General features: G+C 39.7%; 1 protein-coding gene across 2 annotated transcripts in view; it reads right to left on the bottom strand.

Moving 5' to 3' along the window:
* Nucleotides 1-24,596, bottom strand: part of DNAH11 (dynein axonemal heavy chain 11) — a 276,162-nt gene that overhangs the window by 161,335 nt on the left and 90,231 nt on the right. For both annotated transcript variants that reach the window (XM_074268964.1, XM_074268965.1), the window contains exons 26-30: nucleotides 24,358-24,582; nucleotides 23,528-23,619; nucleotides 21,437-21,563; nucleotides 15,111-15,260; nucleotides 1,703-1,936 (exon numbers count right to left, since the gene is read on the bottom strand). In XM_074268964.1, coding sequence (XP_074125065.1) covers nucleotides 1,703-1,936; nucleotides 15,111-15,260; nucleotides 21,437-21,563; nucleotides 23,528-23,619; nucleotides 24,358-24,582 — 828 coding nt within the window. The remainder of the gene's footprint in view (nucleotides 1-1,702; nucleotides 1,937-15,110; nucleotides 15,261-21,436; nucleotides 21,564-23,527; nucleotides 23,620-24,357; nucleotides 24,583-24,596) is intronic.

Genomic DNA, 24,596 nt, shown 5'->3' with positions numbered 1-24,596 from the left:
ACAGGAGGAAATAGCAAATTATACTAGTGGGAGACCTTCAACACCTCCCTCTCAGAACTAGAAAAATCTAGCCACAAAATTAATAAACTAAAGAGATAAACAGAATCTTAGAAAAATATGATATACTATACCTCTGGAGAAAACTGAATGGGAAAAGAAAGAAAAATAAATTTTCTCAGCTGTATATTTCACCAAAATGATCACGTATTAAAGCATAAAATCCAGAAATATTAAAATCAGTCTTTTCCAGGTGATGATACAATAAAAATTACATTCAATAAGCACATAATAAGCACAGATTTTTTTAAAAATGGAAACTACACAATCTAATTCTAAAAATTGAGTGTGACAAAGAACAAATCATAGGAAAAAAACAATAATTACATTAAAACAGAATTAAAAAGAAATAAAATTCTAAAGAAAAAAAAGAAAAAGATATGTTTACTTATTCTTTAAACAAGCATCCTCTCACAAGCATCCCTGACAAGTGACCTTCCTTCTACCTTTTTCTGGAAGCCAGTGACTGGAAAGTTTACTCCTCTTCCTTCAGCTGCCCACTATACTCTGGGATACTTCAAACTATTAGGGGTTTTTTCTGGAACCCACCTTTCTGAACCTCTAACTCACCCTTCGGATAATTAGACACAGCTATTGAGCCCTTTCATCTTTTTCAGCCTTTTCCAGCCTAAACAAAGCCTTTCCAGGGGCTACAACCAATCCTCATATGGCGCAAACTCAAGGTCCTTAGCCAGCCCATCTGCCCTTCAACTTGTCAATGTCTTTCCTCAAAGGGGACACCCAGGACAGAACATTTCATATAAACAATTTATACTAATACATGAATAATATATAAAATACATAAATGCTCAATATAACTTAAAATGAGAAAAAGGACATAGGAGATTTGAAACAGAAGAGCAGCTATTTGGGGAGGAAAGCTCTCTTTTAACTAGGATAAACCAGAGAAAGACATAATTGGGGAGCCACTTAGAGATGAACTAATCCAGTTCTACTCTACCCCCAAAAACTCTAGGGAGGGAAGTGATGTTTATAGTTACATAGCTACTAAGCAACAGGGGAGAGATCGGTGTCCAGCACACAGTAATCACTTAATTATTGCTAGATTGATTTACTAGAACCCAGATCTCCTGACTTCTGTCCCTTTGGTTAGCCCATGATGCTTGCTAGCTCTATAGGAATTCTATCATGATGGGTCCTACCAAGTCTGTAGTGTAAATACAAATTTTGTGTAAGAATAGTACAATCAAATATATCTGCCTATATCCAAAGCCCACAGATTGAGGCAAAAGATAAGGAGGATGATCTTGCACCACATGAGAGGACCTTCACTTTCAGTAAAATATAAGGCACTGTCCTTGGTGCTGGAGATAGGAAGAAATCTCTAAGACCAGAGATCACAAAGCAGCTCTCACTTTGCACTGACAGAGGGAGTTTCCCTATTAGAAATGTCTATGAATGTCAATGAAATCACAGGTCTAGTTTAAAAAACAATACACTTATTACATATGATCTTGGTGAGCCTCTTGGCTGTCCTTAAGTGACAGACCTCTACTTGGTCTGTCACCAGGCCATATGGGCAAGAGCTTCCTGAACCTGCTTCCCATGGGATGAGACTCTGGGGGTCCCAGGACCCATCTTGACAATCAAGAGTTAGAAGTGGCTGCAGGGATTTGGGGCGTACCTGTTTTTTATTGTAATCCTTTAAGGCCGTTTCATATCCTTCTTCCAGTCTGCTGAAGGCTATCCCTACATCCGTGGTCCACCAAATCTGTGAGCTGGTCAATGCAACTTGGGCTGGGAAGTCCAAAATCCACTGCTCCCTGGGCTTTTCTTCAAAGGCGGTTATGGCATCTGTGATATAACAGCGCACTGTTTCCTGCATGTTTTCTTCAAGACGCTGGAGCCATGTTTCCACCTTTTGAAAAGAGAAGCTTTATATTACTGACTCAGTGCTGGTAGTTGAACAATACTAGCCCTAGCATATTCTACAGATGCTCTGCAAGGACTAAAGCAGTATTCTAAGGCAGTGATCCTATCTAAGAGATTGTAAAACATTTTACTGAACGCCGATTAAATATTACACAGAATGGTACATTAAATGTGGAGTCAGGAGGAACCTGGGCTCCTAACCTGGCTCCAAGCACATCCATTCCCATCATCAATTCTAACATCAGTGTTCCCCAAAATTATAGCTCTACTCCCCACATTTCCCCAGAACTCCAATCCTGGACTTCTATCTGCTCATTGCATATCTCCACCTGGGCATTCCCTTTGTCCCTCATGGTCATCAAGCTCCAAAATGACTCCCCTTAGAACCTACTCTTCCCTAGCTTCCCTATTTCTGTTTACGGCAATACTGTGACCCCAGGCACTTAGATTCTTTACCTGCTAAACAAACTCTTCCTGTCCCTTCACCCTCAAATATGATCATTTGTCAACTCCTGTTAACACTACCTCATTAATCTCTCTACCTTTCTACTCATACTATATAATTAACCTAGCTCAGGTCCTCACCTCTTATTTTTTAAAACATATTTTTATTTACTTCATTAACTATTTCCTAATCATACATAATACAAATTTTGAGTTCCAAATTCTGTCCCCACCTCAATTCTCTCCAATCCTTGAAAAGGCAAGCAATTTGATTTTGATTATAAATTCCTTCACCTCTTCTTGCTCAAGTTACAGTAATCTTGTTACCCTTGGTAATCTTGTCTCTTGTTTATCTTTTTTAAAATTTATCCTCAAAACTACTACCTCTGTTATCTTTCCATTATACCATTCTTGTCAAATTATTCCCTCACTTAAAAACCTGTAGCTACTCTCTATTTACTACCAAATAAAATACAAATTCTGGCCAGGGTGGTCAGCTGGAACCAACGACCTTTCCAGCTCTAACAATGATTCTTGGAACTTATTTTCTGCCTGTATTTGTTTACTTTTTATGCCCTCACCTTATTTTCAGGCCTCTGATAACACTGGTAATGACTCCTTTCCATCCCAATATATTATAGTCTCTTCCTTTCTCCTCTTGCTTTTTGCTCCAACCAAAAATGGTTTGGAGTCTGTCTCATAATGGATTTTTCAAAAGTTCAGGTCTGACCATATTATCCCTCTTTCTACTCAATAAATTCCAGTGGTTCCCTATTAGCTCCATAAACCATATAAATCTGTTCAAATTTTGAAAGTTTTCATGAGTTGGACCCTTCCTTTTTTCTTCTTACACTTTACTCTTCTCCATGCACTCTACTCTACAGAGGGCCCATTCTCACACACAGCACTTTATTTCCTTTTTCTGTATCCTAGGTAAATGTTCTTCCTCTTCACCTTCCCTCCTAGAGTCTCTGGCTTTCTTTCAGACTCAATACAAGCACCAGATTCTGCACAAGTCATTTTCATCTTTCTTGTATCAAAATTATTTCTACGCCTCCCTTTATTCCACTCATTAGATGGCAATCTCCTTGAGAACAAGGACCGTCAACATTTTTATCTTTATACTTAAGCACAGGTTCCGGCCTATAGCAGATAGAATTTCATTAAATTCTTGTTGAATTTATTTAGACTTGATTGAATTTAGTTGGCTTAACATGGACAAACATTCATTAAGCCTCTTATGTACAGGAGTTTCACATGCCAGGGGCAGCAGAACTTAACAGGCAGAGAGCACGTCTTGCTGTCAGAAAGATTTAGATTTAAATCCCATCTCTGACATATACTGGTCCTGTGATCCTGGACAAATCACCTCATCTCTCAATACGGGGCAAATTTCTGAGACAATAAGTTGTAGACTGTGTGATGATCTGAATTGGTAAAGAGAGTCCCATTACTTCCACATATCCGAAAAATATGCAGTGAATAGTAATGAAGATGGTAGCGGCCAGAAGCACAACTTGACTCTGAGCACTGCTGCTCCCCCCCCCCATCCCTTCCAACAAAAATCTAGAACACATATCAGATCGAGTTTTGATCAGTCAACTCACTAGTTATATTTCCAGCTCGGGTCAGGAGAGGGAGACAAAGAAGTCTGCAGATATTAGGGATGGAGTCTGGCTTCCAGTGAACTTGGAATATTTCAATTTACATGAACTGAAAGAGAGTCACAATTTTGCACCACAGCAAGAGGAGGTCACAAACTCATATGGGCCTCCAAGTTATGCAAGATGCAAAAACAGGTGTCAAGTGGCAACTCAGTGATGGGTCACAGTTCCGGGGTCAGCTTAAGAGAGAAACCTGTGTGGTCAGACAGGAAGAACACTCACAAAATCTAGGCCATGTTAGGCGATGTACTGAGAAGAGAAGTTCAGAAACAAGTAGTAGCATGTACCTAAAACCCTGATTATGGATTCGCAGGTCTCACATTTGGCCTCCAGCCCAGTTTGAAGTGGAATAACCAGGGCAGAAAGCCCAGACTAGAGAGAACTCTGAAGATCTATCACTTTGATCTTATAGTGATTTCTTGCAGGCTAATAGTGATTGAATCTAGAAATAGTTCACTGAAACTTCAACCAGAGGCAAACCCAAAGCTGTGTTTTACAGCATCAAACAAGTGAGAAGCTTGCAGATTTCAGAGTAGGGGGGCAATGTTCAGATTTTGCACTTTGGGAGCTCTAAAAGTTTGTAGGTTCCCAACTTAAGCAGTCTCTGAAATCTTAGAATAATGCAATACCCCCAAAGAAAGTAGTGGAAATACTCAGTTTGACACAAGATCAGCCCAGATACTCCCTTCAAAAGAGTGCTAAATCAATCCCAACATCAAATATGAAGACAAGAATTAGGCTAAAAATGGGTAAATAAAAAGAATCATACCATAATAAATTAATATGGTGAGAGGGATGCTCAAGATTAAAACTCAGAAGAAAAGAATGACTCCAAAATATCTTTAAAGATTCAAAGAGAAATACAACTTGGGGACAAATACAATTAGTATTTCTTCTTTTTCTTTTTTTTAAATTAATTTGTTTATTTTTAATAGCTATTATTTACCAGATATATGGAGGTAATTTTACAACATTGATAATTGCCAAACCTTCTGTTCTAATTTTTCTCCTCTTCCCTCTCTCCCCCCCCCCCCAGATGGCAGGCTGGCCAATACATGTTCAATATGTTAAAGTATAAATTAAATACAATGTATGTATACATGTCCAAACAACACAACTAGTATTTCTGAAAGAGATGGAAAGAAATTTTTCAAAAAGCACTAAAAATGATTCTTAATATCATTGATCACTAGCATGGTAGGTGAAAAAGCCAAAAAAGAAATAAAAGTTATGGAAGAAAGGATTAGAAAGGAAGTTTTATAGTAAAAATCCAGTATTTACATGTCTAAGACAGAATACTACATGTAATTAGAAAGTTCTGAGGAATCAATCAGAAACTTTAACCACTATTATTTTTCTTTTTTGATTATAGCTTTTTATTTACAAGATATATGCATAGGTAATTTTTCAGCATTGACAATTGCAAAATCCTTTGTCCCATTTTTTTTCCCTTCCTTCCCCCATCCCCTCCCCCAGATTTTAACCACTATTTTTAAAAATTAGAAAGCTTAGAGCCCAATATTCCATGAAGCACAAGATACAGATTTACAACCAAAAATAGCTTGCCCAGTAAAACTGGGTATGAGAGGGGAAATGGGTCTTTAATGAAATATAGGACTTCTAAGAAATCCTGAAGAAAAGATAGACTGCATAGATAATTTAAATTCAAATATAGGAATCACAAAAAAACATAAGAAGTAAACAGAGTAACCATAAGAGACTGAAAAAGAAAAAAACTGTTTACATTTTATGGGGAGGTGATAAACGTATCCTCATAAAACTATCAGTGTCAGAGTTTATAGAAGGAATCTAATTAGAGAAAGATCTGGGAGTGGTTTTGTTATGTTTTGATGATCTTTTAGAAGAATGGAAAGGGAGGTGAAGAAGAACACACTGTATGTGTGGGAAGGGAGAAGAAGAATGAGAAAATTTGTTTTATATAATTGAGATGTGAAAGCAGAAGACTAAATAAACAAGGAAGATGGGAGTGGGGAGGAGATATCTGGACCCTGCTCTCATCAGACTAATCTAACCATAGAAGAATATACTCCCATGTAGAAAGAACTGGGTCAGTAAAAACAAAAACAAAAACATTTTACTCAATAGAGAAATGTGAAGGAAAGTGAACAAGTGGAAAGAAGGCACTCAGGAAGGGGATATATTAATAGAGGTCTTAGCAAACCACTCTCTAACAAAAGAGGGTACATTTCAAAGAGAAGCTTAAAATGAATAAAGAATAACTTATCAGACTCTGGGTGACGAAAAAGGAGGAGAAGTAGGGGAGTAGAAATAGATTTCCCCAAAATCCAGAGCATTGGTGCTGAACTCCTTCACTTTCATTATCCTTTTCCTCCTTGTAAAGAGAAAAGCCAAAAAGCAAAGAGAGAAAAGTATAGAATAATAAGATGAAGGAAAATACACACAATTGTAATTATAAATATGAATAATTATAATTATATGTAATTATAAATATATATGATATATTTATATATTATAATACATATGTTATATAATATATAATAATATATATTATAAAATATATAATTATAAATATGATGGAGAGAGGATTCTAAGAAAATGGGAAAATAGAAAACTTTCAGCTCTCCAAATTTCTTACAAAACAAACAAACCCCAGAACATTGCCTCAGAGTGAATGTAGAGCAGCAGAAATAAACAGGAGTGGGAGTAAAGCCTTCCTAAGACAACTTGAGAAGACCTCAGAAAAAACTCAAAGTCCTGGGAGAGATTCTGACTGAGTGAAATGCAAATATTTCCAGGTATTTGCCTGAATCAAAAAACAACCACCCTTGAGGCTCCTGGGTTTGAAGGCAGCCTCGGCCCTCAGGAATTTTCACTTTACCAGGTAGGTGTCAGAAAACTGAGTAGAATATTGAACCTTCCACTGTTGAGGGATGACAAGTGCAGCTGTACTGACCTGACCCAGAACTGGCGCTGGGTTGCAGCTTGGGAGAAGAAGGAGTAAACATACACCTGGTGAGTGTGGTAGAAGAAGGGCAAATATCCAGCTGGCTATCAGTTTTTGCAGGAGAGCAGAGAACCTTGTTTTAGTACTGAGTCAGAAAGGAACCTGGGCCCTAGAACTGAGCTAGAATAAGAAGAATCTGAGGGTTGGGGTATCACACTCCCTATACCTCGGTACTAGAATTTGATTATAATAACTGCTGAAAATAAAATAAAAATAAAAATGAATAATTAAAGGAGAAGCAATATAATTATAGATACCTACTGTGGAAATGGAAAAAATTTGGGTTCATGTTTACAGGAAAATTAGTGTAGTTACAAAAAGCCACTCTTTTTAATGAGAAATGTCAAATGGCCCAAAGTCCAAAAAGAATCATTGGAAGAACTTTAAAAGGACTTTAAAAATCAAATAAGAGGGAGTAATTAAAAATGAGAAAAAATAAAAGTAGTTCAAGAAAATTGTTAAGAAAGTTAATCAACTTGAAAACTAGGATCAGAAAAGGGGAAGTTAATTATAAAACATGAAGAAGTTATTATAAAACATGAAGAAAGAATAAAACAAAATTTAAAGAATGAAAAAATAAAAGATAGTGTGAAATATCTAATTAGAAAAATAAGCAATCTAGAGTAGCTGAATGTTATGATTAAAAATAATCTAAATACAATATTATAAAAAATTAACAGGGGGGCAAGATGGCAGAGAGCAGACACAGCTTTCTATGACTTTGTCTGACCTTCTCTCAAAAGAATAGCAGATTAAGTCTCTAAACTGGTTTTGGAGTCAAAGAATCCACAAATATCTGGAGTACAACACATTCCCAGACGAAGATATCTCAGGAGAACTTCAGAACAGGTTTGTTTCAAATGGGCTCTGCTGAGCCCAGACCAAAGCACAGGAAGCCAGAGTGTTTGCGTCCATCTTTTGTGAACCTCTTAGGCTACTCTGTTCTGGGTCCAAGCAGATGATTTGGCAGATTTGCTACAAATGGCAAATTGTAAACTGCTGAGCTTTGGAAGAATGTAGGACGTGGCTGCAATTACTCAGCACTGAAAATCGATCAGGATTGCCCCTGGGGAAATTAAAGAAGCTGTTGCTCCTTTACTTTAAGTGCAAACCCCAACATTTAAAAAAAAAGCAAAAAAACCAAAAAACTCTCATCTAGACAGCTTTCATAGAGAGAGAGAACAGACCTCAAAAATCCTGAGGTTCCTAAAGGCAAATCAACTCCAAATGAAACCCCAAAGGGGGTTATGAGCTGGTCCCCATTTCCCAGAGCTTTCTTGGAAGATTTCAAAAAGGATCTTAAACAACAGTTAAAAGAAAAATGGGGGAAGGAAATGAGATCTTTTCAAGAGAGTATGGAAAAGGAAAAACAGAAATTATCTGAAGAAAACTCCTTAAAAATAGATTTGATGAAATGAGAAAAGGAAATAACTCCCAACAAAATAGATTTGATGAAATGGGAAAAGCATTTAACTTTTTACAAAATAGATATGAAAAATATACCAATTTGTTGAAAAAAAACTGAAATGGAAAAAATGCATTGAACAAAATTCAATTGCCTAAATACAAAAGGTAACTGAAGAAAACAAAACACCAAAAATTAGAATTGAACAAATGGAAGCAAATAACTTAATAGGATTTCAAGAATCAAACAAAACAAAAAAAATACAAGAAAATATAAAATATCTCCTAAGAAAAACCACTGACCTGGAAAAATAGATCTAGAAGAGGCAATCTAAAGATTACTGGGCTTCCTAAAAGCCATTACAGGGAAAAAAGAACCTAGAACTAATCCTTCAGGAAATCACAAAGGAAAACTGCCCTGATGTCTTAGAATCAAAAGGTAAAATAATCATTGAAAGATTTCATCAATCACCTCCTGAAAGAGAAACCCAAAATGAAAACTCCAAGGAATATCATGGCCAATCTCAGAACTATGGCACCAAGGAAAAAATATTGCAAGCAGCCAGAAAGAAACAATTTAAATATCAAAGAACCATAATCAGCACCTAGCAGTCTGAACCTTAAAGGATTGAAAGGCCAAGGAACTTGGATTACAGCCAAGGATAAGATATTCAGCTAAAATGAGCATTATCTTTCAGGGTAGAAAATGGACAATCAATGACACAGGTGATTTTCATCTATTTCTGATGAAAAGACCAGAGCTGAACAAAAAAATTGATCTCCAAACACAGAAGTCAAGAGAATCATAAAAAGGTAAAAAGGAAAACTCTTGAGAACTATATTTCTGTTATGGGCATAATATGAAAAAGAAACTAGAATTTCATGGAAAGGCAATTATACTGGAAAAAGAGGGAAAAGGAGGAAAATAAAGAAATTACTTCTTACAAAGAGGCAAAGAAAACCTATTATACCTGAGGCAAAGAAGGGAGGGGAATGAGCATTGGGATTTGGCTCAAAGAGAGAATATCAGACATATTTGGTTTCCCAGAGAAACTTGTCTCACTTTATAGGAAAGTAGGAGGGGAAAGGGAAAAAGACATGGGAAAGCTAATAAAAGGGAAAGGGGGAAAGTTTAAGAAAGGGGGAGGGATCCTAAAGGGGAAGGGACTCTAAAGGAAGAGGCTGCTGGTGATCAGAAGCAAAATACTGGGGAGGAGAAAAGGGGGGGGAAGATAAAAAACATAACTTAGAGTAAATAAGATGGCAGGGAATACAGAATTAGTTATTTTAACTGTGAATGTGCATGGGATGAACTCTCCCATAAAGCAGAAGTGGATAGCAAATTGGATTAAAAGCCGGAATCCTACAATATGTTGTTTACAAGAAACACATTTAAGGCATAGTGATACATACAGAGTGAAGGTAAAGGGCTGGAGCAAGATCTATTATGCTTCTGGTGAAGTTAAAAAATCAGGGGTAGCATTCCTGATCTCAGATCAAGTAAAAGCAAAGATAGATCTAATTAAAAGAGATAACGAAGGAAACTATATCTTGCTAAAGAGTAGGTATCAAAATAATTTATATTTATCCACCAGAAGAAATCCTTAAACTTCCAGAAATTCCATTCCCTTGAGAGAAAAAATGAATGAAAATCTATTTGCCCCTTTCATCTGCCCTACTATCATAGGCATTTCCACCCTACCTATTATTATCTTATTCCCATATCTAATCTTTATAATGTTGACTCCCAAACCAAATTCAAATCCGAGAAATTTGACTTAGCCCCTTATCACCAAGTAAGATAGATAGATAATGAGCAATATCAATACTAAACCAAATTTGGATATAGCTTCCAAATTCCTAGAGGAGAAGTAAAGAGAGCTGCAAGAGGAAATAAACAACAAAACTATACTAGTGGGGGATCTCAATCTTGCTCTCTCAGAAATAGATAAATCAAACCACAAAATAAATAAGAAAGAACTTGAGGTAAACAGAATGTTAGAAAAAGTTAGGTATAATAGGTCTCTGGAGAAAATTGAAGGAAAACAGAAAGGAGATTAATTTTTTCTCGGCATTTCATGAAGCCTATACAAAAATTGATCATGTATTAGAGCATAAAAACCTCAAAACCAAATGCAAAAAGGCAGAAATAGTAAATGCATTTTTTTCAGCTGATACAATAAAAATTACATGCAATAGAAGACCAGTGGAAAACAGACCAAAAATTAATGGGAAACTAAATAATCTAATCCTAAAGAATGAATGGGTGAAACAACAAATCATAGATACAATCAAAAACTTTATCCAAGAGAATGATAATAATGAAACAACATATGAGAATTTGTGGAATGTAGCCAAAGCAGTGATTAGGGGAAATTTTATATCTCTAGATGCTTACTTGCATAAAACAGAGAAAGAGAAGATCAATGAATTGGGGTTACCACTAAAAAAGCTATAAAAAGAACAAATTAAAAATCTCAATTATATACCAACTTTGAAATTCTGAAAACAAAAAGGAAGATTAATAAAATTGAAAATAATATTATTGAATTAATTAATAAAACTAAAAGTTGGTTTTTCGAAAAAACCAACAAAATAGATAAACCTTTAGTTAATTTGATTAGAAAAAGGAAAGAAGAAAATCAAATTGTTAGTCTCAAAAGTGAAAAGGGAGAAATTTCCACCAGTGAAGAGAAAATTAGAGCAATAATTAGGAGTTATTTTGTCCAACTATATGTCAATAAATTTGATAATCTAAGTGAAATGGAGGAATATTCAAAAATATAGATTGCCCAGGATAAGAGAAGAGAAATAAATTATTTAAATAGTCCCATTTTAGAAAAAAGAAATAAAACAAGCTATTTATTCGACTCTTTAAGAAAAAATTTCCAGGGCCAGATAGATTTATATGTGAATTCTACAAAGATTTAAAAAACAATTAATTCCAATACTAGATAAACTACTTGAAAGAATAGGGAAAGAAGGGCTCCTTCCAAATTCCTTTTATGACACAAATATAGTGCTAATATCTAAACCAGGTAGAGTGAAAACAGAGAAAATTATAGACCAGTTTCCCTAATGAATATTGATGCAAAAATCTTAAAAAATATATATTAGTAAAAAGATTATAAAAAGTCATGCCCAGGATAATACACTATGACCAAGTAAGATTTATGCTAGGAATTGCAGGGCTGGTTCAATATCAGGAAAATTATTAGCATAATTGACTGTATCAATAATCAAACTCACAAAAATCATATGATCATCTCAATGGATGCAGAAAAGGCATTTGATAAAATACAACAGCCATTCCTATTAAAAACACCAGAGAGTTTAGGAATAAATTTTCCTTAAAATGACCAGTAGCATCTATTTAAAACCATCAGCAAGCATCATATGTAATAGGAACAAACCAGAACTATTCCCAAAATAAGATCAGGAATGAAACCAATATCACCATTACTATTCAATATTATATTAGAAATATTGGCTTTGGCCATAAGAGAAGAAAAAGAGATTAAAGTAATTAGAGGAGGTAATGGGGAAACTAAATTATCACTCTCTGCAGGTGATATGATGTATTCTTAGAGAATACCAAAGAATCAACTGAAAAACTACTATAAATGATTCACAACTTTAGCAAAGTTGCAGGATACAAAATAAAGTCACATAAATCATCACCATTTTTATATATTACCAACAAAGTCCAGCAGTAAGAGATACAAAGAAAAATTCCACTCAAAATAACTGTTGATAATATAAAATATTTAGGAATCTATCTGCCAAGGGAAAGTCAGGACCTATATGAACACAACTACAAAACACTTTCCACATAAACAACATAATAAGTTGGAAAAATATCAAGTGCTCGTGGATAGGTTGAGTGAATATAATAAAAATGACAATACTACGTAAATTAATCTACTTATTTAGGGCCATACCAAACTCCCAAGAAATTATTTTACAGATCTAGAAAAAAATAATAACAAAGTTCATCTGGAAGAACAAAAGGTCAAGAATTTCAAGGGAATTAATAAAAAATGCAAATGAAGATGGCTTAGCTGTGCCCAATCTAAAAGATATGAACAGACCATTCTCAGACGAACATTAAAACTATTTCTAGTCATATGAAAAGATGCTCTAAATCACTATTGATCAGAGAAATGCAAATAAAGACAACTCTGAAGTACCACTACATACCTGGCAGATTGGCTAAGATGACAGGAAAAGATAATGGTGAATGTTGGAGGGGATGTAGGAAAACTGGGACACTGATACATTGTTGGTGGAATTGTGAGCAGATCCAGCCATTCTGGAGAACGATTTGAAACTATGCTCAAAAAGTTATCAAAATTTCCATACCCTTTGAACCAGCAGTGTTACTGCTAGACTTACATATTCCAAAGAGATCTTAAAGGAGGGAAAGGGACCTGTATGTTCAAGAATGTTTGTGGCAGCCCTTTCTGTTGTGGCAAGAAACTGGAAAGTGAGTGGATGCCCATCAGTTGGGGAATGACTGAATAAGTTGTGGTATATGAATGTTATGGAATATTATTGTTCTATAAGAAACAACCAGCAGGATGATTTCAGAGAGGCCTGGAGAGACTGACATGAACTGATGCTGAGTGAAATGAGCAGAACTAGGAGATCATTACAGAAGGCAACAAGACTATACAATGATCAATTCTGATGTACATGGCTCTCTTTAACAATGAGATCATTTAGGCCAGTTCCAATGAGCTTGTGATGAAGGAGCCATCTACACCCAGAGAGAGGCCTGTGGGAACTGAGTGTGGTTCACAACAGAGCATCTCGACACTTTTTGTTGTTTGCTTACACTTTATTTTCTTTCTCATTTTTTCTTTTTTGATTTGATTTTTCTTGTGCAGCACGATAACTGTATAAATATGTATGCATATACTGGATTTAATATATATATTTCTACAATGTTTAACATATATTAAATGACTGCATGCCATCTAAGGGAGGGAGTGGGGGGGAGGGGAAAATTTGGAACATAAGGCTATGCAAGGATCAATGTTGAAAAATTATCTGTGCATATGTTTTGAAAATAAAAAAAACTTTAATAAAAACAAAAACAAAAAACAAAACAAAGAAATTATCAGGTAGAATTGCCTGAAATTCTAGAATAAAAAGGCAAAGCAGAAATAGGAAAAAAAAAATCACTGATTGCCACCTGAAAGATCCTAAGAGGAAAACTTTCAGGAATGCTATAGTCAAGTTTCAAAGCTTCCAGATTTAGGAGAAAATATTTCCAGCAACAAGAAGAAAACAATTTAAATATTACAATAAGGAATATACAAATACTAGAAGCAATTACATTGAAAAACCATAGATCTTGGAGCACTAGATTTTGTAGCAAAAGAACTGGGATTTTGACCAAGGGTAACTTACTCTGCAAAGTTAAGTAATCCTGAGTAGAAGAAAAGGACATTTAATAAACTGAAAGTCTTTCAGGTATTTGTGACAAAATCAGCAGAACTGAATGGAAAATTTGATATGGAACCAGGAGAAATATAATGTATGCATTAAAGACCTTAATAATGTTAAATTGATTCATTCTTGTATGTGATGTTACCAGGACTCTTAAGACTGTCATCATTACTTGAATAATTTGAAAGAAAGACTTGGGTTGATGTGTATGGTGAAGTTATTCTAGAAAGACAAAAATGTAAAGAGAGATAAAAAGGAGTAATTATCTCATAAAATGAGGCATGGAATGAAGAAATGATAAAGAAGCAGCAAATGGGGTATGAACAAGGAAACCACATCTTGCAAAAAACACCGTAGATAATGAAATAATATCTATGCTTCAAACTGTGTAGTACTTAAATTCTTAGAGGCAAAATTAATTGAGTTAGAGGAAGAAATAGACAATTAAAGTAGACTTGTGGGGGAATCCAACTTACCCCTTTCAGAGCTAGATAAATCTAACCATAAATAGCTAACTAAATTAAGAATATGAACAGTATTTTAGATATGAGAGACCTTTGGAGAAAACAGAATGGAAATAGAAAGGAGTATAAATTTTTTTCTCAGCTATAAATGCGCCTTCATAAAAATTGACCATATACTAGAGCAAAAAATCTCATACCAAATGCAAATAAGCAGAAATAATAAATGCACTTTTCAGATTATAATGCAAAATAAAATTACATCCAATAAAGAGTTACAGAAGTAGAGATTAAAAATTAACTAATTAAAATTAATTAACTAAATTACTAACTAATTAACTAAATTAACCAAATAATCTAATCCCCAAAAATGAACAGGTCAAAGAACAAGTCATAGAAACAATCAATAATTTCAGATTCTGCTTCTCATATATAATTAATTTCTAGACAACCTCTACAAATTGTATTAGTAAAGAGAGTTTCCTTGTTTGGGAGATACCTATGTGAATGAATTCATAGATCTGGTCCCCACTTTTATCTTTATATAAAACAGCAACAAAGAGGACAAATTAATGGAGGTGAATAAATTAAAACGATAGCTACATAAGTGGGAACTTTACTTTGCATCCAGGCTCTGTGACTTACAACCCTTCTCCCATTCCATTGCCTTAATAGTTTTTTCTATTTCAACCTCTGGGAATCTGAAGGTAGCATTCCCTCTAGAACAACTCGTGAATCTTTGCTTACATGGCCGATGCATTCACATGCAGTATGGAGAGGGACATGTTCATTCTCCTTGCTGTACATCCCAATGGCTCGGCTGGCCACTAGCTGCTGGCTATCTTCAAACTGCAGATCTGCAATGCTGTCAAAGAGCTTGGTCAAGTGTCTTGTGACCTGGAACAAAGCAAAGAGACAGAAGGAGAAAACAATTTTTATTTATTTGTACAAAATTCTCTAGTATTCTAGAATAGAATAGAAGGGGGAGAAGGAGGTAAATGCATTTTAAAAATGATTTATTAAAACAAACTAGAGTCAATATGCTGCCTCCAAAAGAAAACAGAATTTTGAGCCAGAGAATCTGGATTAAAATACCGCTTTTCATTAGTATGACCTCGGACAAGTCACACTCCATTCTCTTGTGTCCTGAGTTGTTTTATCTGTAAAATGAGGCATCTGTAGGATCAGTGATTCAGAACTAGAAGAGACCTCAGAGGCCAAAGAGTGTCTTCTAGCCTTTCATCTATAATTCTATTCCCCAGGTATCAGCAAGCCCCTGGGAAGAAAGGATTGTGACATTTTTGTCTCCAGCTCCAGTCTCACTTACTCTAAAACATGATCCACACAGCTGCCAAAGGAGCTTTCCGAAAGTTCTGACCAGACCATGTCATTCTTGTGCTCCTTCTCACCTTTAATATCAAACATATACTCCTTGGTGGCATTTAATGTCCTCACTATCTTTCCAGCTGTAGTATACATTTCTCTCCTTCCCCTTCTATGGTCCAATTCAACTGGTCTTATTGTTTCTTATCCATGAAACTCTGTTTCTATACCCAAAACATTCCCTCCTCAACTCCAATTCTTGAGATTCTCAAGTTTCCTTCAAATCTCATACACATACACACACATACACACACACACACACACACACACACACACACACACACACACACTTGTTCCTCTCTCTTTGCAGAAGGGAAGCTCCCTTTGGTAGAAACTACTTCACTTATTAGTGTCCTGAGGGTCTAGCTTATAACAAGCATTTGGTTATTGATAGATTGGACCCCAACACTCAGTACTTAATAAAAGTTTGTTGAAATGATGTCTTTTTTTTTTCAGGTCGGTTGAATCCTTTAAAGAATCAACAAAAGTTGAAAATAAATATCTAATCTCAGATTTCCTTTCCCTTCTATAAAATGGATATTATTAAAACATTTGTCCCATCTCCTTCACAAAGCTGTTAGGATGATGAAGGAATAGATTTAGAGCTGGAAGCAGGCTTTGAGATTATCTAGAGCAGGGTTTCTCAAACTACGGCCCGCGGGCCAGATGTGGCCCACTGAGGATGTTTATGCGGCCCACCGGGTTATGGCAGAGGGACTGAGGGGCGGAGACAGAGTGTGAACTTTTGTCTTTACTATAGTCCGGCCCTCCCACAGTCTGAGGGACATTGAACTGGCCCCCTATTTTAAAAGTTTGAGGACCACTGTTCTAGATCATCCCTCCACTTTTACCCTTGAAGAAATTGAGGCCCAGAGAAGTAAAAGAAATGACCTTAAGTCACACAGTAAGTGGCAGAGCCAGGATTTGAACCCTTCCTTGACCCCTTCCCCAATACTGCTACCATAAACATTATGGGAATGTTGCCTATAATGGCAGTAAGTAGAAAATATGTTAACAGTTTCCCTTAGTGAGTCCTTGCCTGCTTCCTCTTTCTTGCTCTGCTGCTTCATCCCCACTGCTGACCTTTGGGTCATTCCAGTTCCCAATCCATCCAGAACTCAATACAAACTCCAGCTCTACCTCTAGGCTTTGCCACCAGCCTTCCATTGACCCTCTGGCATTGTGTAACCAGCCAACAACAATAATAGCTAGTCTAGCCCTCTATCTTTAGGCTGACGAATATCAAAATCCTCTAGATTTTATTCTCTCTTTTTAGGTTAAATACATGCAGTTCTTCTAAACATATTTTCATATTTATCACACGGCACAGGAAACATCAGATCAAAAGGGAAAAACCACAAGAAAGGGAAAAACAATAAACAAATAACAACAAAAGGTGAAAATACTCCGCTTTGAATCCACCTTCAGTTCTCTCTCTATTACAAGTCTATTGGGATTGCCTTGGGTCACCTCATTGCTGAAAAGAGCCAAGTCCATCACAGTTGATCATCATGCATAGATTATTTATTATCTATTTAAAGACCTCAAGGATGGAGACTCTCCATCGATGCTGGGTACTTTCTCACATTTCTTATTCTACTTTTGTCCTTAAAGACTTCTATGATTTAACAATGAGAGAACTTGCTAAAACGATACCATTCACAGAATTTGATACAGATCTAGGATCAGTTCTCGGGGACCTCCTTCTTCCTGGATCCTAAGACTGGGCAGGAGAGTAGACATTTATACTTAATCCCCATAAGATGGAGAGAGACTTGTACCTTTGATTTTATTCTACAGAGATGACAGCCCTCACTCTGACTTTTTCTTGAACTATCACAAAGAATAAATAAAAATAAAAAGTATCATGGAAATGTAAAATTGTGTCCTGGAGAGAAGAGTAACTCAAAACTCGAGAAGTACAAGGGATCTTAGCCAACATCTACTTCAATTTCCTCCATTTATAGAGAAGAGTTGAATTCTGTTTTAGAGAGGGGAAATGATTTGACCAAGATCACATGAGGGACAGATCTTCACCTCCACCTTTAGGAGGAGCTTTTTCCACTATTCCCAACCTGAGAGGCTGAGGTTATTTTTGAGGGAGGGTAAACTAAGGCAGAAGAGAAGTCTTCCTCATGTGTCCAGAATATTCTGAAAATGCCAAACCAACCCTGCCAGTTGTAATGGCCTTGAAAGGAAGGCCACCTTTGGGCTTCAGTCTTTGTCTTGGTCTATTCACCGTCAGCAGAAAAGGGGGAGGAAGTCACTTTAGAAAATCTGGTAAAAGTTGTTTAAGTTTGAAAAGGATGAGCATTTAAGACTCTCACTTTCTTTAAGTTAGAGTTGATTTGCTGTGTGTGGGTCTCTGCCTGAGAGATCCCATCCTCCCTTATCTCTGAACATAATCTCCCTCCGGGCTTCCACAAAAACCCCTTTCCAATGATTAGACAATTTGTCCTCCCACCGAAGTGACCATGGAGCTCAGGCATTCTGTGGTTTGTAGATGACGCAGTGCAAAGGGCAGGACTAGCTGCCATATAAATAGGACTTTAACCATCACCCAAACTAAGGATTGTTGATGTGGGCGAGGGCTGAGAGCGATGAGTCCCCAAAGAGTCCTAGTATCACGGCTAGCAGCTCAGTCACGGCCAGAAGACATTGCTCTCCGCTCTATCACCCCGACTTGCTCACTCAGCCGATTCTTGCTGCAGTCGCTCCCAGAAAGCTGTGTGGGGAACTGGAAGATTTTTCATCTTAATAACAGCTAGCACTTATATAGTGCTTACTATGTGCCAGGCACTTGCTAAGCAGTTTGTAATTATCATCTCAGTTGGTCCCTCACAACCATACAAAGTAGGCGCTATTATTGTCCCATTTTATGAGATGAGGAAACTGAGACCAACAAGCGGCCTTGTCCCATCCTTTAGTTCTTTCTGCTCTCATTCTTACTCTTATTCACTAACATGAAAGCAGCTTCTTTTTCTCTATTCTAACTTCTTAATAAACAGTTTCAAACTTATTGGAGCAGGGAGGGCTCAGAGCTGAGGAGGGCTGCAGAGCGAGAACGTACTAGGTGGGGCCGACAGCCATCAAATAGGATGTCACATGTTCAAAAGAGAACCACCCACTTCAAAGAATCATGCATTGAGAACTGGCTGAAAACGATCACCTTATTAGCATCAGGGATCCCTCTGGCAATGGGGTGAAGCTTATGGATACCTTCTCAGCGCGAGGTTTTTAATGTATAAAATTCATAGGGTCCCAAAGAAAGCCCATCATATCAAAATACAATCAGGAAAATATTTTTTAAAAGCAAGTTCATAGACTCTGATCAAGCCCAATCCCCATTTTACAGGTAAGGAAACTGAGGCTAAAGGAGATGGAGAACTCGGCTAAGCTTTCATTAGGACGGGAAATATCGTTGCTGTGATTTTCATCAAGCACTCAGCAGGTTTCCAGAAGAATATATGGGTTTGCTTGTTTTTCTAATGACATCCCATTCCCCGAGCTCCCAGGCGCTCGGTGCATCCATCTACCGACCAGCTGGCCTCGGGGACCCGCGTCTTTTGTCTACCTGTGGATGGGGCAGTGAGCTATCTACATCTGGGGAAATCAGCAGTGCAGAGACGCACGTCCGCGCAGCAATCTGCTCCTTCACCCCCATCTGCTCTTGCAGAAAACAGGGGGAAAGGAAGTGTAATTAACACGCCTCCACCAATTACATCTTCAGGGCTGACCCCCCCCCCCTTCCCTCCAACTCCATATATTCTAACTCATTCTAGCCCAGAAATAAGGCTCAACCATCCACCACCCAAAGTGGCTCGGGTCTTAAAAAGGACAGAAACGATGCTTCTGAGGGGCAAACATCCACGGACTCATCTTCCTGCTCGATTTCCTCACTTCTGCCGAATCCTTCCAGTGACTCAGGTTCTTAATTTTGGAATCAAAACTGGCTCCTCTCCCTCCTGCACCTCACGATCTACAATCCCCCAAATTGATCCTTCTAAAGCACCATGCTGATCCTATTATTCCCCCCCCCCCCCTGCTCAAGAAGCTACCATAGCTTTCTAGAATCTAGGATAGAATAAAAAAACTCTTCTGGGTGTCCAAAAATCTTCACAATCTAGCTCCAACCCACTTTTCCAGAGTGATCTCCCATTATTCCTCTCTTCCACTGTACATTCTAGCCCTACTGGCCCTGGGCACTACAATCCATTTACCACCTCCGTGCCTTTGCATAGGCCATTCCGGACCCCTAATATCTCTTATTTAGCTCTTAGAATCCTTAGTTTCTTTCAACCCCAGCTCAAGTTACCTCCTAGAGGATTCCCCTTTTCTGATTGTCCCCGGCTATCAGTGCTTCCCTAACTCCTTCCACCTCACTCTTGACAAAATTGCTCCTCTCTAATTCAGTTGTATTTCGCACATACTTCCTCATGCACACATTGTTCCCCCCCATGGAAACGTAAGCTCCTTGAGGGCAGAGACTGATTCTCAACTTCTCTCCAGCACAATAAGACACTTGGTACACACAACAAATGGAGGTTGAATTCAATCAGATTTTGGAAAACCACATTAACCTTTGCATTAAAAATGATTACCCAGCTAGCTCGGGACAGAAGGGCTCTCCAATACGTGGAGCAGACTTCTTCCTGTGGTGTCCCCCTTCTCGTGCTATAGAAATGTGGAGACTGAATCACAAGCCATCAAGGACCCCCCTGGGGTCTTATAAACTTGTGACCTTCTTGGGTCTCAGTTTCATCATCCATTAAAATGGAATCACAGGAAGACCTGAATTCAAATCCAGTATCAGACCTTGCCAGGTCACCAGGTGCACAGAGCACCTGGCTCATCTACATGAGTTCAAATCTAGCCACAGCCGCCTACTAGCTGGGGGACTTCACTTAAGCCTGTTCCTCTCAGTTTCCTTATCTATAAAATGGACTGGAGAAGAAAATGGCAAACCGAGCCATTATCCCCCAAAAGAGGTCATGAGGAATCAGATATAACTAAAGAAAAATTAAAGAAATACAGATGTATACATATGTGCATTTAACTGTATAGACAGGTATAGACATATACCTGTGTGTATACATAACTGTAATACACCTGTGTGTAGACATGTACCTGTGTGTATACATAACTGTAATACACCTGTGTGTAGACACGTACCTGTGTGTCTACTGTATTATCTGCATCGTGTTGTTTACTAACCAGACATGAGGCTCCTGCAGGAAGCCATCCTTTCAGTCCTCCTCCTCCTCCTCCCAGCCTCCCCAGCTCCTAGCCCAGAGCCCACACAGTAAGTGCTTATTAACTGCTGCCTGACTGAACTGGGGGTAGGCCACAGAGAGAGCACCTGGCTCAGAGGAAACATTTGACCTGGGTTTGAGTCCCAGCTCTATCTTACCACGTGACCTTAGAAAGGTCAGTTTCCTTGTGCATGGAATGAAGAGTTTGGGTTGGGATCTCAGAGGTTTCTTAGAAAACAGTTCTGCAAAGAGCAGGCAAGTGACTGGTCCAGAGTCACCATCTAGGAAGCCTTGGGGGCAGGACCCAAGCTCTCCCTGACTCCGCCCTCCCCCATGCTGCCTCTGGATGATAATCCATGGATTCTGGGGCCTTTGGGGAACACCAGGGAAGCCCATTTCTGCACAACGTCCAGTCCCGGGGGGCAGGGGAGATGTTACCCGCTGTGGCTGGTTCCCATTGGAGAGAATATCAAGCAAATGAGCAGAAGACACAAAGTAGAACCGAGGAAAAGCCAGACGCTTGGTCTCCAGGTATTCGGCAAGAGCTTTTTCACAAAGAACAAGCCTGAAAAACAGAAGGGAAATGGTATCGTGGGTCCGGGCCATGGGCCTATTTTTAAATCCAGGACCATTCTTCCCTAGCCTGCAGAGGGAGGACTCCTTGGTCTCTCCCAGCATCTTCTTGGACGGCTCAGGTCTCTCCAAAGGGGCGAAGGAGCCGATGGATGCCCACGACATGTCTTAGGGAATAGCTTGGTCACTACCTAAGACCCCACTGTTGGTCTATGTCAAAGGGAGGACTGGAGCATGGGCAGGGATGTGCTAATAAATACTTAACAACCAGCTCTCCAAAAAAAGTACATACAATGTTCTTCCAAAGTTTAATCTCCATCATCACTTTCTCCATCATGTTCTTGAGCCAAGGAATCCACAAAATTAATTGAATTTTGATTTGAAGCATCTGCCAGTTTCCCAGGCATAAAAGCTCACATTGTTTAACAATCAGCTCTTGGACCCGAGTTTTCCTGACTCCGGGGCTGGCCCTTTTATCTACTTTGACACCCTATACCTCCATTGCTGTTATCACTGAAATGAGACTTAATCATGATATTACTAAAAGCCATTTCTCCAGAGAGACCAGTAGGTTGTCCTAGAGACTCTCCAGAGAAGCCACGCTTGTAACAAGTCCCAGGTGCTTAGGGGAAGCCCAGGATGAACCTGCCGTCCAACAGCCTTCCACGGTTTCCAGCATTTTATCTGAGGGATGTTGGTTTGTAGAAATCCAGCGTGGCGTCACAGCTGGAGCGCCAGAAAGCTGGACTCGATCCCCGGACTCCCCGGGCCGTGTCCCTGAGCTCCAGGCAGGCTGAGAGTGCGCAGGCATGGACCTGCACTGAGTGAGGACCTGGAATCGGGCTCCAGACGGGTCTCCTTCCCCGCCCTCTCACCTCTCTCCTCGACCCTGTACTAGGGGCACAAACGAAGGCAGTCTCCGACCGAGACCCGGATCCCCCCGACAGCGCTCCCTGCCACGGCCGACAACGCCCTGCCTGGCCCACAATGAACACGGGCACGTTAAGTGCCTGCTGCCAGGGAGCAGCCATCCCTCCCCCCGCCTCCGGGCGGCCTCCGGACCCTCGCCCCTGAAGCCTGCTCCTGGCACCCAGCCCCTGTCTCCCTTTCTGTCACTTCCACCTAGCGCTTCTGGGCCCGGCCCCTGGTTTCCATGGAACCGAATCAGAAACAATTACCTCCTTCAGAAACCTCCTCACTGCCTCCCTTTTAATCAAAATCTGTTTCAGCTGTGAAGGTTTCTTCGGTTGGGAATTAATCCATATTATGTTCTGCCTCGAGTTTGATTCTATTCAACATTTACTGAGCAGTTCCGGCGTGCAAGGCTGGGGAGAACTGGCACAAAGCGGGCGGGGGGGCAGGGGGGGGGGACAAGCTTTCGCTGTCTCTTTCTCGTTTTAAAAGCCGTGCACCTGTGGTTCCAGCCGGGACGCAGACTGCTCTCTCTGCTGCCCCAGAAGTCGCCCTCCGTCCTCCGCCGAGGACTTTCCAAGGCTTCCTTCTGATTCCTTCAGTTCTCTGCCCCTTGGAGAGGCCGGGAGGCTGGCTCAGAACCAGGAGGCGGCCCCGAGACAGATTTGAATCCCGCCTCTGACACAGGGAAGAGTAACCAAGGCCAGCCAGCCTCAGTTTCCCCACCTGTAAAGGCGGGAAGCTTTGGGACAGATCCCAGAGTGCTGGCTGGATTTAACTTTGGGATCACACACCTATTACTGTGTGAGCTTCCTACGCCTCAACTTCCTCCTCTGTAAAATGGGAATAATAAGAGGGCTTCCGTTGTGAGAGTAACAAGGGGAGAAGGCCTTCGCAAAGCTCAGAGTAAGATGGCTGCGGTGAGGTTGGCTGATGCTCCCTGAGCGCGGATGGGACGCTTGACCATGGACACAAGGAGGGGCCTTCACACCTTAAGCCCCAAGTGCATCAGTGACTGTTGCCATATTGCCCGCCCGGCCTAACCTGTCTTGCAAATCCTTCAGCTTTTCATACAGATTGGGCCGGCCCGTGGCTTCCAAAACATTCTTAATCTTCGCGGTGTCAAACATTAATTCCTGCGGGGAAGAAGACAAGTCAGACACCAATATTCAGATTTTCCCAAGCCCAGCGCCCACTCCCTGCCAACTGCTTCCCACGGCTCCAGCCCCACCCCTGCCTTTCCCGGAGCCCCCAGCATATAACCCCCCCTCCAAATGTCGCTTGGGTCTGTCTTGCTCATTGTCAGTCCCATTGGACTCTTTGTGATCCCTTCTCGGGGGTTCTCTTGGCAGGGATGCTGGAGCGGTTGGCTTCTCCTTCTCCAGCTCATTTTATAGATGAAGAAACTGAGAGACATGGGCTTAGGTGACTTGCCCAGGATCACACCAAATTCAGGTCTTCCCCCCCTCCCCCACCGTGGCAGCTCCTGTTTCAGAACCAAGCTCCTCGAGGACAGAGATGGGCTCATTTGTGTCCCTGTATCCCCAGCGCTCGACACACAGCTGGTATTTAACTAGCACGTGTCGCCGGCAGAAATCACCGCTCTCCTAAGCATGAAAAGGGGAAGTGGGCTAGAGGTCCCTTCCAGTGCTGGGTCTAGGATCCTACAACACTATGGTCCTGTATCTGTTGCTTAGCACCCATATAACTTTGGGGAAAGTCTGTCAAGCTGTTTCTGGGTCTCAGTTTCCTCATCCATGAAATGGGGAAGTGGGTGAGAGGCCCCTTTGGCCATCTTTGGATTAGGGATGAGTCTCCTTGACTCCTCAGCTCTACTCTCATCCCCTGAAAACTCTGACAAATCCTCACGCCACCTTAAAGTCCGCATCGATGCCGTCAAATCTCCGAGCGTCCTCATCCAGCTGGATCCGGATGTCCTCGGAGCCCACGAAGATGCTCTCCAGATGGGACCAGGTCCGCTGCACCTCCATCCACAGGAAGACGACGGCGTCCGCCGCGTTGAGCTTCTTCTGCCAACCCGAGGCTTGCTCGATGAAGTATTCCACATACTTGCTTTGTAGGATCGTCTGTAACTGAACCTAAAAGGAGGGCA

Source organism: Sminthopsis crassicaudata, chromosome 5 (genome assembly GCF_048593235.1).
Source record: "Sminthopsis crassicaudata isolate SCR6 chromosome 5, ASM4859323v1, whole genome shotgun sequence".
Lineage (NCBI taxonomy): Eukaryota > Metazoa > Chordata > Mammalia > Dasyuromorphia > Dasyuridae > Sminthopsis > Sminthopsis crassicaudata.
The sequence above is the reverse complement of the archived record's forward strand: the minus strand, read 5'-3'. Positions and strand labels throughout refer to the sequence as shown.